We start from the raw sequence: 19,424 nt of genomic DNA, 5'->3' as shown, positions 1-19,424 counted from the left end.
TGTTTCTTTTAGCGACTGATGACGCACGCAAATATATATCTTTGGATATAAATATAGATATATTTGGAAAAAATATTTAATGTATGTTCGCAAAGGAATATCTTCAATAACTTTTGTTGGTACATTGACATAAATATTGACACTATAAATGTGACAACATATTTATGACATATACGCCGACGTTTATGTTCGTATATTTTTGCGGAAAAAAAAAATAAATTTCTTTTATGGCTAAATTTTTTATTGGTTTGATTGGAAATATTTTTGTTGTCAGGTTTAAAGAAAAATAAATTTGAAATTTTTATAAATCTGATGATATTAAAATTTCTTCTTTAATTTTTTATTAAATTTATTACTTTATTGATTTTTATATTTTATCATCTTTAAATTTATATAGACCGTAAACTGAAAATAAGATTAAAAATAAAAGAATATCATTGATTTAGTAACGAATTACTATTTAAGTTCAATAAAGCCAAATTTGTGCTGTACTATCTAAAAGTTTTTAATTTATTGAAACTCTCTAATTAAATTTAAAAATCAATTTTTTTAATATATATCATCGACTTTTAATAGAAAAAGTGTTGCAATTAAAAAAAGTATCTGAATTAGTTATATAAAAAATATTTAATTTTTATTTTTTCAAATTACACTATTTAAATTATTCCACCGTTGTTAATAAAAGTATCTAATTACTGAAATTTTAATAATGAGATAATTTTTATTAATTAAAAGTTATACTAATGTAATAGAATGAGTTAATAAGTAAAAAATAATTATATTATTATAACCAAATAATAATTAGTATTAAAACTATTATGCAGTTTAAACAATAACGTAAAAATAAAAATGATAATTAAAGTTAGATATAATGAATGTATTTACAAATTTTATATTAAATAATAATTAATATTTGATAATATAATAGTTGAATTTTGTAGTTATAGTCCTAAACATAAGAATATCCATATACGTAACAGAGAAAAACAAATAAAAATTTACCTTTTGGCTTAATTATCAAGTAATTAAATAAAAAAATCTCGTTCTATGATAATTGTTTTATTAATGAAATTAATATTAGCACTCTTTTAAAGATTTTCAAGGAAAATTCTCTCTGACAGAGATTTCATTTTTAATAATTTAAAAGATAAAAAAAATGTCAGCGCCGATATTTTAAAAGGAAATAGAATATGATCCCTTTAATATCTGAATTCGCATTTTACTCATTTTTCATTTTTCTTTTGTGTCATGACCATGCAAGAGATAGCGCTAAAAAGTATATTAATTTCACTTTTGTATTAATATTTTAACGAATAATTTTTTAAAAAATATATTTTATCATTTTTCGGCTTAATTGCAATATCTAAATGTTATTTTTTTCTAGTTATTAAAATTTAAATTGACGTTATTAAGTAAAAAATAAAAATATTTATTATCATACACAGAATTTGTATGACAAATGATAATGATAAATTAAATTATTTAATAAAATATTGATATTTAAAAGGCTGTTAAAGTTACAGTTAAGCTTCTTATATTAGTAGAGTATAAGTATATACAAGTCATTTTACGATAACAATTTCCTTTTATGTTCGCTGTTAGGAATCTTTTAATATATACTTAAAAAAATAAATCCGGTAGAGTGTACCCGCAACTGGAATTTTAAATGCTTGCTCAGTCTTTTATGACCTTCATTTAAAATACGGGATAAATTTATCCATTACAATTATGTTACTACTTTTTAGTTTTGTAGTGGCGCATTTGTGGAAACCATCGACTTTTTTACATTAAATTTTACCGATATTTTAACTCAAACATTTGGTTTAAATATTCAATCAAGCGATTTATTTTTCAGTCCAATGACAATATAAACGGCTCTTCGTTCGCGCGGGTTGTGATGTATTAAACTGAATCGACGTCTCTATAAAATGTTTATGAGATCGATGTTATAGAAAACAATTTTCAATGAATTATTTTGTTATACTCATAAACAGAAGCATTCGGAGAATTTAATCTCATTAAACAGTATTAATTCCCCATCGTTTTAATCGTGTTTTTTTGTTGGAAAATATATGTACAATTTTCATGGTATTATCACTTTTTTTATCTTTCAATTATATCTTTTCCGTTAACAAATTATTCTCAATCATAAATTATCACAAAAAAAATTTCACGATTTACAAATGCATAAATTTTATTAATTAATAAATATAAAATAAAAATTCACAGATAAATTTTGTATTATTTAATGATCAATCGAGTATGATTAAAATGTTTTATTGGAGAAAATTAAAAAATGTGATAAATTTGTAATGCATTGTAATTAATATTTTTTTTTAATTAATATCGTTGTAATGAACTTTTATGAGACCGGAAAATTTATAAATTAAAAAAAATTTTTTTTATACTTCAATTTTTTATTAATAACAGAATAATTTAACAAAATTTTTCTCTAAAGTTAAGCAACTGAAAAAATTTGAAACGCAAGCAAAAGAAATTAATCTTACTACAAAGCGATGACTATGTAGATATAGATAAATTAATTTGTGAATATTAATCTAGCTTAGAGAGCAAAAACTATAACTTTACCGATGTCGACGCAAATAAGATAAAAAATTGTTATCAACATTTATCAAACGAAAGCTTTGCAAAAACTATATAATTACATCCATCTATTATAAACTATTTATATATGTGAAAACGCTGATAAGAAAAATTATATAAGAAGTTTAACTGTAAATAAATTCATATATATTGTTGCTATAGATAGAATTGTAAATTATATAAATTAATATATATGATAAATAAATATATAAATCCCAATACTCGATTCTCGTTATATTTATATTAATATTGACTTAAAAAAAGTAATAATAAATATTAATAATAATAGCTTTATTTACAATAACTGTTAGCGTTAATTGGTAAATTTTATTTATAAAATATATAGACATAACCGTACAGTTACTGTATAAATAATAAATTTGTGTTGTATAATTTAAACAAAACTGCCAAAATGAAAGATTATAATTATAATAAATAATAAACTTATATATTATAATAAAGTATGATCAATGATTATTAAAAAAAGATTTTTTATTTTAGATCTTAGCATGTCATTAATACTTAATTATATTCTATATATATTATTATAATTATATTAATGTTGATACATATATTTCAATGGTAATACATAAACTCATAAATTTTTATAAAAAATTTTTCTGTTAGACAATTCAACATTAGTTAATTAGTTATAAATAATTTAAATACGTATATTGTATATGTGGATCGATATAAATTAGATTTTAAAAGATTGTAATAATATATGTTTTGTATTACGCCAGCAGGTTTATTTGCTTACTTGTAATATTTTATCCATAGTAAATAAATGATGTTTATTAATGAATTTTACAATTATTATTATTAGAATTATAATTACAATTAAAAAAAAATATAAATGTTAATTTAATATAAATAACAATTAATTGTTAACCATCGACAGTAGATTATAGAGTTTTTTATTTTGTATTTTTTTATCTAAATAAATAAATGAAATTAAGTTTGTCAATAAATTCTCTTGAAATTATAAAAATCAATGTGTAAACTTTTTAATCTCTTAACGCAATATAAAAAAAATATTTATGTAATTTATGTGTACACATATCGTGAAAATAAAACAGGTTGAATGTATTTAATTATTTATTATTGTTATTTTAAATAATTGTAAAATATAGATTTTAATTCATAAATTGAAATAATTCAATAAATATAATTATTAAAACTCTATCTATCCAATTATTTATATACATAATATAGTGAACAACATATATTTATTAAAATTTACACAAGAAATATACAAATTTTATTATTAATAAGTTGTTCTTTTAAAATTTATATTACTTTATTGAAATTTAAATATTTCAGCGATATTTAATATTTTAGTTGAAAGTATGGAATGTTCATGATTAATTCAATGAAATTATATTTCAAATATTACTTTTTTTTTTTAATTATTAAACAAGTGCTAACTTTTCACGTAGAGTTTCAAGATACTATTTTTTTATTTTTTTAAAACAATTAAAATTTTAATGAATAACATTAGTTTTAATTGTATAAAAAGCATTTCAAAATCTTAGTACTGTATTATCCATAGTCAATTCAATTGAACTTAAAAAAGAAAGAATAAAAAATTTTTTAAAAATGTTTAACACAATTACTTGCGAAAACTTGGATTTAATAAAAAATATTATCAATGTTTGTAAATAAAAATTATAGCTGTCATCTTTGAATGTACATCAAAGCAAATTTTTTCTAATTTATCATATCTAATACTATAGTATAGTACATTTAAGTAAATTAAAAATTTTATATATTTGTCATTGATTGAATAACTGATATAATTTGGCAGTAACATTTATTAAGATCCAATAAACGGTGGAACTCCTCAATGTACATTTCTCATTAAATACTAATTTTTTTTAACTCATTTATAGTTAATATATAAATGTATCATTGCCACTTACTTCAACACGTCTTACTTAAACTACTATATTATTTATAAAAAGTTTAAAGATTAGATATAAATGTTCTGTCTTATAGCCGTTCAATACATGATGACTGATTAATTATATTTACAAATTATACATCAACCATTCCACTCTTTTCTTCAATATTTGACTAATTATTATTAGTTTTTAATTAACTAACCACTTTTATAATCTATTTCCATAATTATTTTTATATGTATACTCAAAATTAAGGACAAATGTACAATAAAAATTGTCAAGACTTGTCACTAAAATTATTTTACAAATAATATTTTAATCTATTAAAACATTACTGCACATAAATTTATTAGATTCAACAATTCAATTTTTATACAAAATTTTCTATTTGACCTGACGAAAGTTAAAAAATACATATAAAGAATTTATTTTAAAAATTCAAATTGAAATAAAAAATATCAAAATTATAGTGAATCTTTCGCGGTTATAAATATAACAATATTGTAATAGAAAATTTTATCAAATTAATAATTAATTACTCCTCACTCACGCAGTATTTTTATACTAAATATAAAACATTAAAACTAAACAATTTCTAGATGAAATTTATAGTAATTTTTTCTAGTGACAATATAATTGCCAAAAAATTTAACAAGACCAACAACATTTTTAATCAATGAAAGATATTGCAATTCTTTCTGACAAGCACCACAAATAGTCACACTGTTTACCGACAGTACTTTACAACAATTTGGCGATTGTTTACTCGGTTTATTCTCATACTGACACTTATACTCAAAATTATCAATACCATTACAATAATTACTAACATACGGTCATCACATGGACGTGTAGTCTAGCTGGACAGTGAGATATCTGACACCAGCTGCGTGGAATATCATTTCCGTATGAGCTACCACGTACTTAGGATCCACCGTCCTAGCGACCTCTAATTTCAAAGTCCCGACATAAACATCCGAGCAAAGAGTCCAAAAGCGAGGCTCTTGCACACTGTAAACTCCAGATAACTGTGTTACTTTGTTATAACACCCAGGAAGAACGTGGTCTAGCGCGACAGGCTGTCTCTGCATTAGTATCACTGCTGATTCTTTCAACAGAGACACTACACTAATTATAATCATCAACGCTATGAACATTGAGCAAATTGGATCAGCAATCATCCATCCGAACATTTGCATCAGTATCGCTGATATAATTACACCCACAGATCCAAGAGTGTCAGCGAGAATGTGCAAAAACACTCCCTTCATAATCTGAGAGTTCCCTGCTGGCAACATCGTGTCTGTTTCTATTTCATGGTGATCATGATTGTGACTGTGGTTGTGATTATGAGAGTGTCCGTGTCCTTGCTCCATATTGATGCCGACTCCAACTCCTAGATTAGTAACTCCAGGATTATTCAATGCTCCGTGATTAGCATGACTGTGTCCATGTCCTCCACCGTGGCTGTGACCATGTCCGCCACCTCCGTGACTGTGGCCATGTCCGTGTTGGAATGCATAAATACCTACCAGGTTGACGAACAGTCCCATCACCGAGACCGCGAACAATCTCTCGTGTTTTACTTCCGGCGGCTCGATCAGTCGCTCCACCGCGTTAGACATTATGCCTATTGCTACGAAGAGGAGCGCTAATCCGTTCACGAAACCGGCCAACACTTCAGCGCGGACGTACCCAAAGGAGTACCGCTCGTTAGCTCGCCATTTGGTTATCACTGATGCTGCCAGTCCGGCTACCAGACCAGTGCAATCGAAGAACATGTGGAAACTGTCGGATATCAACCCCAAACTGTTGGTCCATATCCCGAAGAGCAATTCGACAAATGCGAATGATAAGTTTAGGAATAAAAATAAAAATAAGTTCCTTGTGTTTGGGTCCGAGAAAATTAGTCTTTTCCAGCTGTATATTTTTTCTTTTATTTTACTGCCGATCCCTCGGCCGTCTCTGTGCGATAATGGAAGCATCTTGCTAGTTCATCAGCTTTTAACCTGTAATTAATTTAGTTTATTATTCAAGTTTTTTTTAATTGCAAGTAACAAAGCAGCAGATGGTTGGTAATTTTTTTTTTTTTTTTTTTTAATAAATTAATATTTTGGAGATAAAATTTTTTTATTCAAAAAATGCGAAAGGTTTATTAGTTAACAATAGAATATTAAAGAATTGAAAAATTCAAAAACTATCAAAGTTATTTTATTTGAAATAAAATGTTTCAGACATCTGTTGCTTGGTTATTTAATAAATTATTTTTCAACTTATCAATAAAAAAAAAAACTACTCTTTAGTGTAAAATAAAGTTAATAACATAAATTTCATTTAAAATATCTAGTTGAAAAAAGTCTACCATAAGGAACACAATGCATTAAATAAATGATTACAAATTTCAAGTACACTTGATAATTAACTTTTTAAAAAATATATATCGATTAATTGAATTATATTTATTGATAAATAAAAATAATAGCAGAAATAAAATATTAATTGAAAGAAATATTAAAGTTGTCTGACGTGTCAACAACCTTACGTCACCGTAAGGTTATGATACGTCAAATTAAAAAACTTACCTCGAGTTGATGAAAATTTAGTTCCAAATAAATACATAAAGTTAATTTATAATTTTGTTTATTTATACAAAGAGCATTTTTGTTGTGTTATTATTTTAATAAATTTAACGACTCCCGGCTGTAGAACGCACGGGTGAACGCCATCGCTTGAATCGGTGGCGAAGGGTAAAGGGAATAGATCAAGATCCTACCAACCAATCAAATATTATTGTCTATGTCATCTAACTAACATTTTTATTTGAATAAGGAATAAGAAATGAGGACTAGGTTTTCTGAAAAAGAAACAAAAATTTAATTTTTTTTAATAGTTAATTAAAAATTTTAATCATGCAATTAAGTTGTCTTTTTATTTTTATAACTTATAATTTAAAATTATACACTATTAAATTTTTTAATAAAATGCATTGATAGCTTAAATTTTTTTTTAATAGATTAAAAAATATTTTGTAGAGTAAATATAAATTTGTTTATACAAAAAAAAAAATTCTAATGTTGAATTTAAAAATTTATAAAACTATCAAAATTTGTAAGCGCCCTCTATTGTGAGTAATTTTTTTCAGGAACGTATGACAAATAATTCCAAGATAAAAAAATAAAATTTTTTCTCTTTTTACCTCATTGTTATTGACATACTTATTTCTGTCAAACAGGTTAAATTTTCTCGTACAAAATTATTTACTACGACCCTGGTCTGTTTCGATTCCGCGTTTCTTTTACTTTTCTGAAACGAGAAATTAATTTTATAAATAAAAACTAACGTTTAAATAGTAATTAAATAATAAATAAATAATTATTTATAAGCAACAAAAATTTAACTAAAAAAGATTTCCATGAAATTATTTAAATTATTGAGTTGTATGTAGTTTCTCTTTTGACAATAAACGGCGATCGCAGCGCTCCGACTGCGGAGATCAACACCGCAGATCGCTCTTTCTTTCTTTTACAGTGCATCGGTCATTATGGTGAGTGTTTCCAGCTATCAGTTATTTTAATTAATTGAAATTATACTGCACCTGATAATAAAAATATTTATTGCAAAATGAAACTAAAAAAAAGTAAATTTTTATTCTACAATTAAAAGTTTCTAAAAAAGTGTGATTATATTATAACCATTGTTGACCTCTTGTCTAGTCACATGGCAATTCATTTTTTAATCTTTTATTATTATTGTTATTTATAATTAAATAATTATCACAATTCATTATGTTTCAATTTTATAAAATTATTTCGATTTTTTCTTATTTTTTTACTAATCAAGTAAATCTTAATTAATAAATTAATAAAAGTGCAGTCATAACCTAACTTTTGTCAACATGACGATAATTTTAAATCTAGACTATCACCGTGGTAGCAAAATCTGATTTAATGAGACTGATATCTTTTATAAATTCATTATTTATTTTTATTGTATGTTGAGCAAAAACTAAAAGTGAAATTTATTTTTTAGCCGCCCAAGAAGGACACGAAGGGAGGTTCCTCCAAACAACCTCAAAAGACCCAAAAAAAGAAGGAAGGAGGATCTGGTGGAAAAGCCAAGAAGAAGGTGCGTTTTATTTTAATCAACAATTAATTTTTATTATAATTTATTTAAATCTTTAAGTATTTAAATTCTTGTTAAGATATATTTTTTTAAAGATAATTTTTTATTTCAATGATTAAATGAACTAGTCGTAATACTCGATTGATAATTACAATCATAGTTTCAATTATTTAATTTTTATTAAGCTTTTAGAACACTAAAAACTTTTATTAAAAAAAAATCAAATTTAATTCTAATATCACTTGAAAATAAAGACTATAATTAACTTCAATTTTGTTAGTAATCACTGCAATGCATTTAAATAAATTACTAATATAATTATATTAAATTTGCAGAAGTGGTCCAAAGGAAAAGTCCGTGACAAGTTAAACAACGCAGTGTTGTTCGACAAGGGTACATATGACAAACTTATCAAGGAAGTACCTCAATACAAATTGATCACTCCATCAATTGTGAGTGAAAGATTGAAGATCCGCGGATCACTTGCCAGGCGAGCACTCCTCGAACTTCACCAAAAAGGTCTGATTAAACAAGTTGTACAGCACCACGCTCAACTTATTTACACCCGCACCACCAAGGGCGACGATCCCGCTGCGTAATGAATTTTCATCTGTATAATTTGATTTAATACTAAATAAAAACAAAAAAAGTTCATAACTTACTAAGTTTTGCAAATCTTATTATTTATAACTACAATAATTAAAAGTTTTAATATAAAATCTTACTCATAAATCATTTTGATTAATTAATGCCATTAAATTACTAGTTTTTAATTAACTATAAGAAAATAATTTAAAGAATTTGATGCGCAATTGTTTTAATTTTAATTTCAAGTATGGCTGACAGTATATTGTCCTATTAAATAATTCCAGTGTACGACAAGGTACAAACTGGATTTGATTAACTAAATTCCAGTAACTCGCATCATCCTTTGAGACATTCGTGCCTTAATTATTATTCGCTGATAAAAATTACCGACAATAATAACTTAAATAACTATCAAAATTAATTATCGCAAATCGAAATGTTATTGGTATATTTATTCGACACATAACCAATATTAATTGGCATTTTATTCATTAAAAAATTAATAAGTGTCTCGCAAATGAAGAAGATTTGGAATGGCCACGAGACTAAGCCCGCGAAATTCCGAAGTCAGCGCTCTCGAGGAGCGTGGTTATCTTATTGGCAAAAAAATTGGCCAGGTAAGTTTATTATTATTTTACTATTAACTTAATAATAATAATTATTATTATTTATTATAATTATAAACTAGGGTTCTTATGCGACCGTTCACCTAGCAGATTACCTAGATAATAATAGTTCAAAAAAAATGCGGCTTGCTTGTAAGATATTTGATAAAGAAAAAGCACCTCCAGATTTCCTTGAAAAATTTTTTCCCCGTGAACTTGAAATTTTAACAAAAGTTGAAAACCCACATATCATTCAAGTATTTTGTTTAAACATTATTTATTAATTTACCAATTTTTTTATTTTTATGAAAATCAATTATTATTATCTACTCATTTTATTTCTGTCACTCAGGTACACAGCATACTACAACGAGGACCACGTGTGTTTATTTTCATGCGCTATGCAGACAACGGTGACTTATTGGATCATATAATCCGCAGCGGTGTTGTGTCAGAGCAACAGTCAAAGCTCTGGTTCCGTCAAATGGCCTCAGGGCTGCAGTATTTGCACGGCAAACATATTGCGCACCGCGATTTAAAGTGCGAGAACATTTTACTGTCTCGTAAATTCAACGTTAAGCTAGCCGATTTTGGATTTGCGCGCTATTGCGTCGACGAGGAAAACAAACGGGTTTTGAGCTACACGTACTGCGGGTCTGCGGCTTACGCTGCTCCAGAAGTTGTTTCTGGCACGCCATACAATCCAAAATTGGCTGATGTTTGGTCGCTCGGTATCATTTTGTACATAATGCTCAACGGGACGATGCCCTTTAAGGATGACAATATTAAAAAGCTGCTGAAAGATCAGATGGGGAAAAATTGGGTCTTTAGATCTCGGGTACTCAAAACGCTGTCACCGCTGGCTGTTAATATTGTCAAGCGTATTTTGGAGCCTGATGTTACTGTGAGACTTACGCTTGACCGTGTTTTAGCACATGAGTGGCTAAAAAATAAGAAAGATAAATTGTCTTTTAGTAGCCGATTTGGTCATTCTTCATCGATACAGCATCAGGTATTGTTGATTTTTTTTTTAAGCTGAAGGTTCATTTCGCGTGCCAAATGCCAAAAGGGCGTATAAAAAAAAATTTTTTTTACCATTCTTTTTAAAATCGCTCGAAACGTAAAGATCTGCAGAAAAAAAATTTTTGACGTACTAATGCCAAAAGGGCGTATCTTAAGATATACGCCCTTTTGGCTTTAGGAATTTTTTTTCTTCATTTTTAGGCTTAGAATATGTTTACAAAACGACTGGCACCAAAAAAAAAATAACATTAAAGTTAGCAGTCATTTGACCATTTTTTAATTTTTTTTTTAATAAATAAATTTGCCCCAAAAAATTGTTTCTAAAAAATTTGATTTTAATTTTTTTAATTTTCTAAATGTAAATTTTTTTTCTAATTTTCTTTAACTTAATTTATTTATTAAAAAAATTCCTAAAATTATAAAAAACCGGTGACGTTAGCCGAGTCGTCTAAGGCGCATGGCCTATAAAGAACTCGGACTAACTTACCAGCCAGGCCTGGGTTCGAATCCCAAGCTGGTTTTAGAAACCAACTTGGTTGATATTCGGCCCTTGCCGCGTAGGTTAAGATTTACACAACCCAAAAAGACCCCAACGTACCACTCCCAACAGTTAAAGTCGGCGATATGACCACAGCAGTTAAAACCGACTCTAAATAATAATTAATTAAAAAAAAAAATTATAAAATATCTGCTAAATTAATTTTCATAAAAAAAAAATTATACACCTTTTTGGTTTTGCAAAGTCAAAAGGGCGTATAACTTTTATACGCCCTTTTGGCATTTGGCACGCGATTTATTTGTAAATTTATTTAATGATAATTATATTAAAAAATAAATATTTATTATTAGGGAAATGAATTAGCCCAAGTTCCAAATGACTCAATCATGAAAACAGCAATGAAATTATTCAAAGAACCAGAAACGTTACCTAAAAATAATACAAACATGTCGGTTGATCCAAAAAAAAATTTCTTCAATCCACTCAAGAATACAACTAATAAATTATAATTTTAATATTCTTTAAAGAAATTGATATATTTACAAAACTATATTTTCGATACTTGTGTTTAATTGAATATTATTTATTACAGTATTCAATAAAGCTTCTTACATATAAAATATATTATTTTAATCAATAATTATATTTTTTGACGTTAGATAACGTAGATATTAATTTAAATATATATTTATATATCTTTTAATATACAAACTATAGTCTATTAATTTACAAAACTAATTTTTTTTTTAATTTAATGTACATCTAGATTAATATGACAGTGAAAACGACATGTATATTTATATATAATAATTAATTATTCTTTTTTAGTTTTTAAATGTTAATTGGACAAATAATTTACAAAAATTCATTAAATAATCGATTAATTAGCCTTTAAATATTTCATAAAAATTTCATTTTGTTCATAATTAAAAAAATTATTTAATTATAAAATTTTGATCATTCAAATTTTTAAGTCAATACAGAATAATATTTAAAATTAAATTTAATATTAAAATAATTATTCAAAAATTTGAGTTTTAAATATTGAATGCAGATGCATCCGGATGTAAAATAAAAAGCATTATATAATTTAAATAAAAAGTAGTGAAATAAAAATGACAGTGAAAATTAATAGTTATAAAAATAATAATAATAATAATAGTTAGATATTAATACAATAAAATTAGTAGATTTAGTGATATTTGTAAAAATTTTAATGTCTAGATTAAAATCTTGTGCATATATACTAATTAAAATAATTAAAAAAAAATTGAAAATAATTAATTAAAATTTAGACTCGTTGGGGGCCTTATATAAATCAATTTTGGTTTGATTACTTCTTGTTGCACATTATCTTTTATTAATAATTAATAATTCAATATTAACTATTAATAATTATCAATTTATTTATAATAATAAGTATATAAAATTATATATTGTATATTATTTTTACAATAACAAGTCACTAGGCACTCATGTATATGTTTTAAAATATTTCGTAAGTCATAAGTTTCTTTTATGTTACATAACAAACACGTTATCTTTTCAATTATCATTTCATAGTTAATTTTACTATCCAACAATTATTTCATTAAATATTATCTTTATTCTATATTTACTTTTGTTATTATCTTTTTGCAAAATTTATTATACTTATTGTTATAATAATTTTTAATAACATTTAAACCCATCCACCGGTTAATTTGTGGAACATTTCTTCGTTTAACGTTTGATTAGCTTCTTTGGAACGCATTGACAAAAATATATAGCCTCCAATAAATTCATGTACGACTTTACAATCTGCCGATTGGCACTCGAAAATTATATTCTCTTCTTCGAATTGTACCATCATATGTTTGACTTCCCAATTAACATTCCAGGCCTAAATACATAAATTTATTTTATTATCGAGTATTCTAAAATTTTTTTTGTGTTCAATAAAAAAAAAAAAAAAAAAAAAAAAAAAAAATAACAATAAATCACACAAACCTTCATTGTATTGTATCTCCATGTTTTCAAGTGATCTCCACTGTGCAAATCCATACGCATAAGTCGATTATTTGCGATACCGAGTAATTCGTCTTTATTTTTTCCAGTGAATCGTACGATGAACAATGAAATGCCATATTCAGGCAGTGATTGCCATGCTTTTATGTAGTTTAATTTAGCCTCGACTAATGGAAGATCTTTGACGTTTGCATGTGCTTCCAAGATTCTTTGTACCAGCTGAAATATTTATAATTATTTATATTATTAATTGATAGATTAATGACTTAATAAAAAATATTTAAAATATCTCAAATGTTAGTTCAACTATAAAAAAAATTTTAGTTTAATAGAAAGTATTTATTTAGTGTTTATATTGACTGATAATAAATAAAATTTTATAGAATAATAATAAAACTTGTATCTATTGTACAGAGATAACACGATACTTTTTAAAAGAATTTCAATGTAAATATTTTATAAATACTTCCTCACGTATAATGAATAGTAAAGAGGCCAATTCCCAACTATTTAAATATAGTATTTAAAATACTTTCCCTTGAGCCTATTTAAAAAATAAATACACTTACTTTTCCTCTAAGTTTCTTGGCATATCTGGGCGCAACATAGTCTTCAGGTGTAATATTAAGTGAACTAGGATTAATCGCAGGTGCTGGAGCTGGTCTTTGTAATTGTAGGAAGGCGCTGATACTATTAACTTCGCTTTCGTAGGAAGAGTCTGCTAATGATCTGCCTTTAGCAGCCAACCGGCAAGCAGCCATCCACTTGGCATATTGTTGTTCCTAAAATAATTATTTATATATAGTTTAAAATTACTATAAAAACATTTAATCGGTTCTTGTTTTAAGGATATTTAATATTTGATATTTATTTAATTTTCATACAACGTTTCGCCACTTTCGTAGCTTCCTCAGGTACTCAATTACAAACATCACCTGTTAAATTTATGTACAATAATCTCGGCATTCATACGACTTATAATTTTCTCTGTTTCTAGTATCATCTCACAATAATAAAAATTTTTAAGTTCTTATAAGTAAGAAGATAAAATATTACCGTATCACATCTAATCCACATTTCCGTCATTCCATCAGCACTAGGGACCTCTAATCTAATCCCATAACGTCCTTGAGAGAGATGAACGTCAGGTGTGACTTCGCATCCCCGTAAATTAATAATATAAGCTGGTGCCTCAGAACTGTGGCTCTCCTCGCGTGTTTTATACAATCTGAGCTGTAGATCTCGGCATGTGAACCAGTAACGCTTAAATGCCTTGAGCGTAAAACGTTTTGGTTTGAAGAACCGAAGATAATCACAGAGCTCTGGTACTTGAGTAACATCGCTGGTTCCATTACTGATACTGCTACCTTCGAGACTGACTTGTAAATCCGTAAGTGCTGCATCAATATCATCTTCAATCAGCGATGATGATCCATTGCTCTCGTAACTCGGCTGTGGCATACTTGCCTGGAGATTCACTTGTACCTGTTAAATAAATCAAACATTTTTTTAGTTATTTTTTTTCTTTATTATCATCTTACATTTCTTCTTTTTTTACTGTTTTTGCATAGTAAAGTATAAAAGTAACGTTACTACAAACAGAAGATTGGTGGAAAATACAGAGAATAAGTTTGAGACGAGTTTATCGATCTTGGTAGTGATGAGTAGGTGTACGTACAAAAACACGAGGTCATCGACGTGGGTTGCAGTTGTTCGTTAAACATACGATATCCGTATAATATATATACATATATAACTTATATTGTGGAAGGGAATATGTATATGTATTAAATATAAGTGAGATTTAAGATATACAATGAATGAACAAAGAAAATAATAAAAAATTTTCAAAGTAGAAAGTTGTGTTAATTTATTTTTACACGATCTACGCCAAACTAGTGAAGGTAACAAATAACAACCAACAAATACGTAGGTTCATTAAAAATATGTAATACTTTTATGTGTGCTTGTATGTTTTTTATTTATATTATTTTATTATTAGCGATATCGATGACTGTACCCACGCGCATTAATGTCTCGAGATTAAGATTGATTATCGATTTAAATTACACACTATATTTATTGATTTTTAAGTATTGTCTCATTCAATTAAATTGTCAGTATTGTCTGGTTTTTCTTAAATTAATAATCTTTTTTATCAATTAACATTAGTCGCAAGATACGTGGGAATGTTTTTTATAAAAATATTAGATATCTTTACTGTAATAAAATTTATGGTCTTTACTATCAGCGAGTAGTAAGAGGACTCCACTAAATTAAAATAGTTTGATAACTTATTTTAAGAGCCCTGACCTTATATTTTTATAAAAAGTTTTCTCCCTTTTTTTTTTATTTTTTAAAACGCCGTTAATAGCTGAAGAATAAATTTTTTTTATTGCGCTGTAAAAAAACAGTCATTAAATGGAGCTGATACAATCAAGGTGTTGGTATTAATTGCTAAATTTAATTATTTAAGACTGTTTATTAAAATAATTAACCTCGACCTTTTGTTAATTATAATTACTTTATTCTACTAAGATAAATTTTCGAAATGTGGGACAATCATGTTTTTTAATTATTGAATTATCTAATAATTAATCAAGTTTGTTTTTAACATTCAACTGAAGGTCAAATTTTATAATTAAATAATTTTTTTTAATTAAAATAAAAATTCTAACAAACAAAAATTAAATTTATTTTAAATTATTAACAATAATAATATTAGTTTTTGAATTATCAGAATTATATTACAGATCACTACATACTGTAATAATTTATCACATTAGATAGTTTCGTAATACTTCCCGTTTTCTACAGGCCCTATAATTGCAGCAATTAACATTCATTGTAACAGAAGTATTTTCTAGATTTTATTTTAAATTGTTATTAATATAAAGTACGATTATAAGAATGATAAGGTCTGAAGTTATGAAATATGACTGATCCAATGTAATAAATTGCAATTGCCGATAAATAATCAACAGCCGGGTTAGTATTTCAAGAAATAAACTCACTAATCATGCCATAAAATTTAAGTTTTATAGTATTAATTACAGAATACCAGACACAAAACTGAGTAGATAGTAATAAACAAAACAATGTCTTATTTTATTTATTAAAAAAAAATTTAGATTCCCTCTAACTTCAGTATGTTAAAGTTGATTTTCGTTTTACAAAGATTGTTACTCATAAAATTAATTAAAAAATATGAACAGGATTTATCAATCACAAGCTTTTATTTAATGCCTAGCGTGTGATATTTTATATAAAAGAAACGAGAATAAGAATCCCTACTGAGTTTGGAGAAATTTAATCCCTATACCAAATTCTATAATGGTTGTACGAATAAAAAATAAAAAAACATATGATATTTTTTTATAAAAAAGCAAGATATAAATGGACAGTGGAGTGATCTCATAAGTCTTCCATTAAAGGCCATTAAAAAGATTAAAAATAGGGACGGTTATCGTTTGACAATATAAAATAATTGATAATACCTGCAGAGCTGCGAACATCAGCATCTCTTCTTCAGTACAATCAATTTCTTCGGCGAGAAGCTGCCATTTAGCTTGCTCGTAAATCATATTGATTCTAACAGCATCAGTTTTCGGATTTAAATCATAAAACGAATAAAATTTAAATCTAAGTCTGAGAATGTCAAATTCTCTAATGCCTTGTTCCATTATTGAGAGAGAGGAGTCAAGCCATGCGACGTTCATCCGTGCGCGTTCCACCAGATTTTTAGGTTTTATTAGTTTGGCATGGACGTCTGGTGATGCCGCGGATGGGCTCTGAGCCAATGACTCGGTCATCCCACCGTTTAATGCCTCTAAACTCATTGTACTATTGTTTGCATTGAATGAACCGGTACTCCCGAATCCTGATGAATTATTATTCCTCTTCCAAGTGCCCGTATGCTGTAATATTAAATTACAATAATAAATAAATCATAAATCATAAAATCATAAATAATAAATGAAAACTATTAAGTTATTAATATATTCAGTATAATAAAAGAAAATATTATTTTAAATTATAAAATCTAGATAAGAGGTGGATCTTACTGAAACTGGAGAACTGATGGGCGTGCTGTGATTCCTATTGTTCGGGGTGACTGGAGCGCACATAAAAGGACTGCTCTGATCTAAACTTCCATTCGATCCTTGTGGACTTTGACTGACTGGGATAAAAGTGTTTGTATCCGCTGGCACGTTCCAATGTCCGTTCTTTTGATTTTCTATCTTCTTTTTCGCTGGCAGATCTTTTAAGTTGTACTTCAAGTGATTAGGCTCAAGGGGTTTGCAAAATGATAGTTCTTCTGGATGTCTTATTCCTGTCAATTTTAAATTTTTATAATTTTTTTTAAATAAATTTTTAAAATTCTACAAGTTTTTAATTATTAAACTTTTTTAAAAACTAAAAAAAAACACCTAAAATTCTTTTTTACAAAAAACGAAACAATTTTATTTACAACTAAAAATGATGCAATTATTGAAACAAAAATTAAAAAAAAAAATTTGATGTATAAAATAATTAATTTTCTTATAACGAGATTCTGATTTTATGTTCCCTCTAATTGCATGATAATTTATCACCCATTAGCTTAATTAAAAACTGCTATCACTTGTTCTTTCAAACATGACCTTCGCGTGGTAAAAGGACATTTGTTGTTACTTTGCATCTATTAAAAATAATTATAGTACTGACTTTAAATTTAAACTAATTTTAAATGATTTTTAATGCAAAAAAATAATTTTTAAACGAAACTGTAGAATAATTTTTTATGAAAAATACAATTTGTAGTTACCTAATTCTTTACATAGATTTATAACAGTATTAAAAGTCTTGACAGAGAAATCAACTCGACAATCAAGATAACGCATGTCTGGCAATTGTACACGAAGTGTTTTGTGCATCGGTGTAAAATGTAAAAGAGCATCTGCCGCAACTCCGTACTGATCTAAAGTGCTCCTTGTTCTGGTGAGCCAGTGATTTCTTTTAGGCCACCAAAGTGCGTGGTCCGACCAGTCCATGGCAATATCTGGAAATAATTAAAATAAATAATCATTAGTTACATCAAAGTAATCAAAAATATTTTAAATCAACAGGTATTTTCAAAGTTTATAGTCAGAAACTTTAATCTTATTGAAAAATTATAAATTACTAAAATTGCAAGTTATTTTACAATTTTTCAGTACATATTACGATCCGAAGAAACTACAATCTAAGCAGTAATAATTGAGAAAAAAAATTTAATTTATATTAATTATAGTAATTTTTCTAACGGATTGTTTATTATTATTTAAAATACATAGTATACATTTTAAATTGTGGTCGTAATTATTATTAAATTTGTTTCGTGGATCTATTAAATCTTTCTCTCCGAAAATTGACAGACCGTTACTAATTTAATCTGATACTATATTTTACCTAACATACAATTCATAATATAATTCTTATTTTTTTTCCTTTTATTCAGAAAATTTAAGTGTTATTTAACCTTAAACAGCATAAATATATGTAGTTTAAAAATGAACCATAAATACAGTTCATTATAGATAATTGGCAATTACGTTGAGCAAATCTTACTAACTTTCTGAAAATGATGCTTATTATACTTTTGGTATAATGACATAAAAAAAATACGTGGTCTTAGAGAAATATTTTTGATCCAAGAAAATTATTTTAAAGAGAACCTTAAGTCTTGATTCAAGAATTTCTTGTCTTGAAACTCGTTTTTTTAGCTTGAGAAATTCTACAATTTCTATCAAGAAGATTATATATCTTCGATCAACACAATCAAACTCTTCATTCAAAAATATAATTCTCTCCAATTAAGAACAATTTATATTTTTTTCAAGATTTTTATGTTCTTGGTTCAAAAAAAAGTTTCTTCATTCAAAATACCATAAAATACTTTTATTCATTGACATATTATGAAAAGAAGATTAGCGTTTATAAAATAAACAAACAAATAAATACTTGAATGATTGCTCGATCGAGTAATCAAAAACCAGTGCGTTCGATCAACAAAGAAAGAAAAAGTTATTTATGTTTAAAAATCCGGAAAGT

The 19,424-nt window shown here is 26.4% G+C and overlaps 4 protein-coding genes across 6 annotated transcripts in view; 2 read left to right on the top strand and 2 right to left on the bottom strand.

Annotated features, from left to right (window-relative positions):
* Nucleotides 1-4,400: 4,400 nt before the first annotated feature.
* LOC123262684 (zinc transporter 7) lies at nt 4,401-7,277 on the bottom strand. Of its 2 annotated transcripts, none has more exons than XM_044725024.1 (2): nt 7,091-7,277; nt 4,401-6,517 (listed from the first exon to the last, which is right to left on the bottom strand). In XM_044725024.1, the coding sequence occupies exon 2, from the start codon at nt 6,491-6,493 to the stop codon at nt 5,348-5,350; it is 1,146 nt and encodes a 381-aa protein (XP_044580959.1). In that variant the 5' UTR covers nt 6,494-6,517; nt 7,091-7,277; the 3' UTR covers nt 4,401-5,347. The 2 variants fall into 2 exon arrangements, with proteins under 2 accessions (XP_044580959.1, XP_044580967.1); XM_044725032.1 differs by lacking the exon at nt 7,091-7,277 and adding an exon at nt 6,871-7,012.
* Nucleotides 7,278-7,912: 635 nt separating this feature from the next.
* On the top strand, nt 7,913-9,291 carry LOC123262676 (40S ribosomal protein S25). The gene is made up of 3 exons (XM_044725014.1): nt 7,913-8,052; nt 8,538-8,633; nt 8,966-9,291. Exons 1-3 carry the CDS (start codon nt 8,050-8,052, stop codon nt 9,227-9,229), a joined length of 363 nt encoding a protein of 120 aa, XP_044580949.1. The 5' UTR covers nt 7,913-8,049; the 3' UTR covers nt 9,230-9,291.
* A 93-nt stretch (nt 9,292-9,384) lies between these two features.
* Nucleotides 9,385-11,961, top strand: LOC123262663 (testis-specific serine/threonine-protein kinase 3). 2 transcript variants are annotated; one of them, XM_044724993.1, is made up of 4 exons: nt 9,385-9,835; nt 9,907-10,080; nt 10,176-10,835; nt 11,696-11,961. In XM_044724993.1, exons 1-4 carry the CDS (start codon nt 9,752-9,754, stop codon nt 11,852-11,854), a joined length of 1,077 nt encoding a protein of 358 aa, XP_044580928.1. In that variant the 5' UTR covers nt 9,385-9,751; the 3' UTR covers nt 11,855-11,961. The 2 variants fall into 2 exon arrangements, with proteins under 2 accessions (XP_044580928.1, XP_044580937.1); XM_044725002.1 differs by lacking the exon at nt 9,907-10,080 and having other exon boundaries at nt 9,386-9,835; nt 11,696-11,960.
* A 1,043-nt stretch (nt 11,962-13,004) lies between these two features.
* The window catches only part of LOC123261031 (unc-112-related protein-like), a 32,236-nt gene continuing 25,816 nt past the window's right edge, over nt 13,005-19,424 (bottom strand). Inside the window, exons 2-8 of the mRNA XM_044722507.1 lie at nt 18,160-18,393; nt 17,417-17,685; nt 16,850-17,269; nt 14,409-14,837; nt 13,922-14,134; nt 13,335-13,571; nt 13,005-13,227 (exon numbers count right to left, since the gene is read on the bottom strand). Coding sequence (XP_044578442.1) covers nt 13,027-13,227; nt 13,335-13,571; nt 13,922-14,134; nt 14,409-14,837; nt 16,850-17,269; nt 17,417-17,685; nt 18,160-18,393 — 2,003 coding nt within the window. The 3' untranslated portion in view covers nt 13,005-13,026. The remainder of the gene's footprint in view (nt 13,228-13,334; nt 13,572-13,921; nt 14,135-14,408; nt 14,838-16,849; nt 17,270-17,416; nt 17,686-18,159; nt 18,394-19,424) is intronic.

Source organism: Cotesia glomerata, linkage group LG1 (assembly GCF_020080835.1).
Source record: "Cotesia glomerata isolate CgM1 linkage group LG1, MPM_Cglom_v2.3, whole genome shotgun sequence".
NCBI classification, from domain to species: Eukaryota; Metazoa; Arthropoda; class Insecta; order Hymenoptera; family Braconidae; genus Cotesia; species Cotesia glomerata.
The sequence above is the reverse complement of the archived record's forward strand: the minus strand, read 5'-3'. Positions and strand labels throughout refer to the sequence as shown.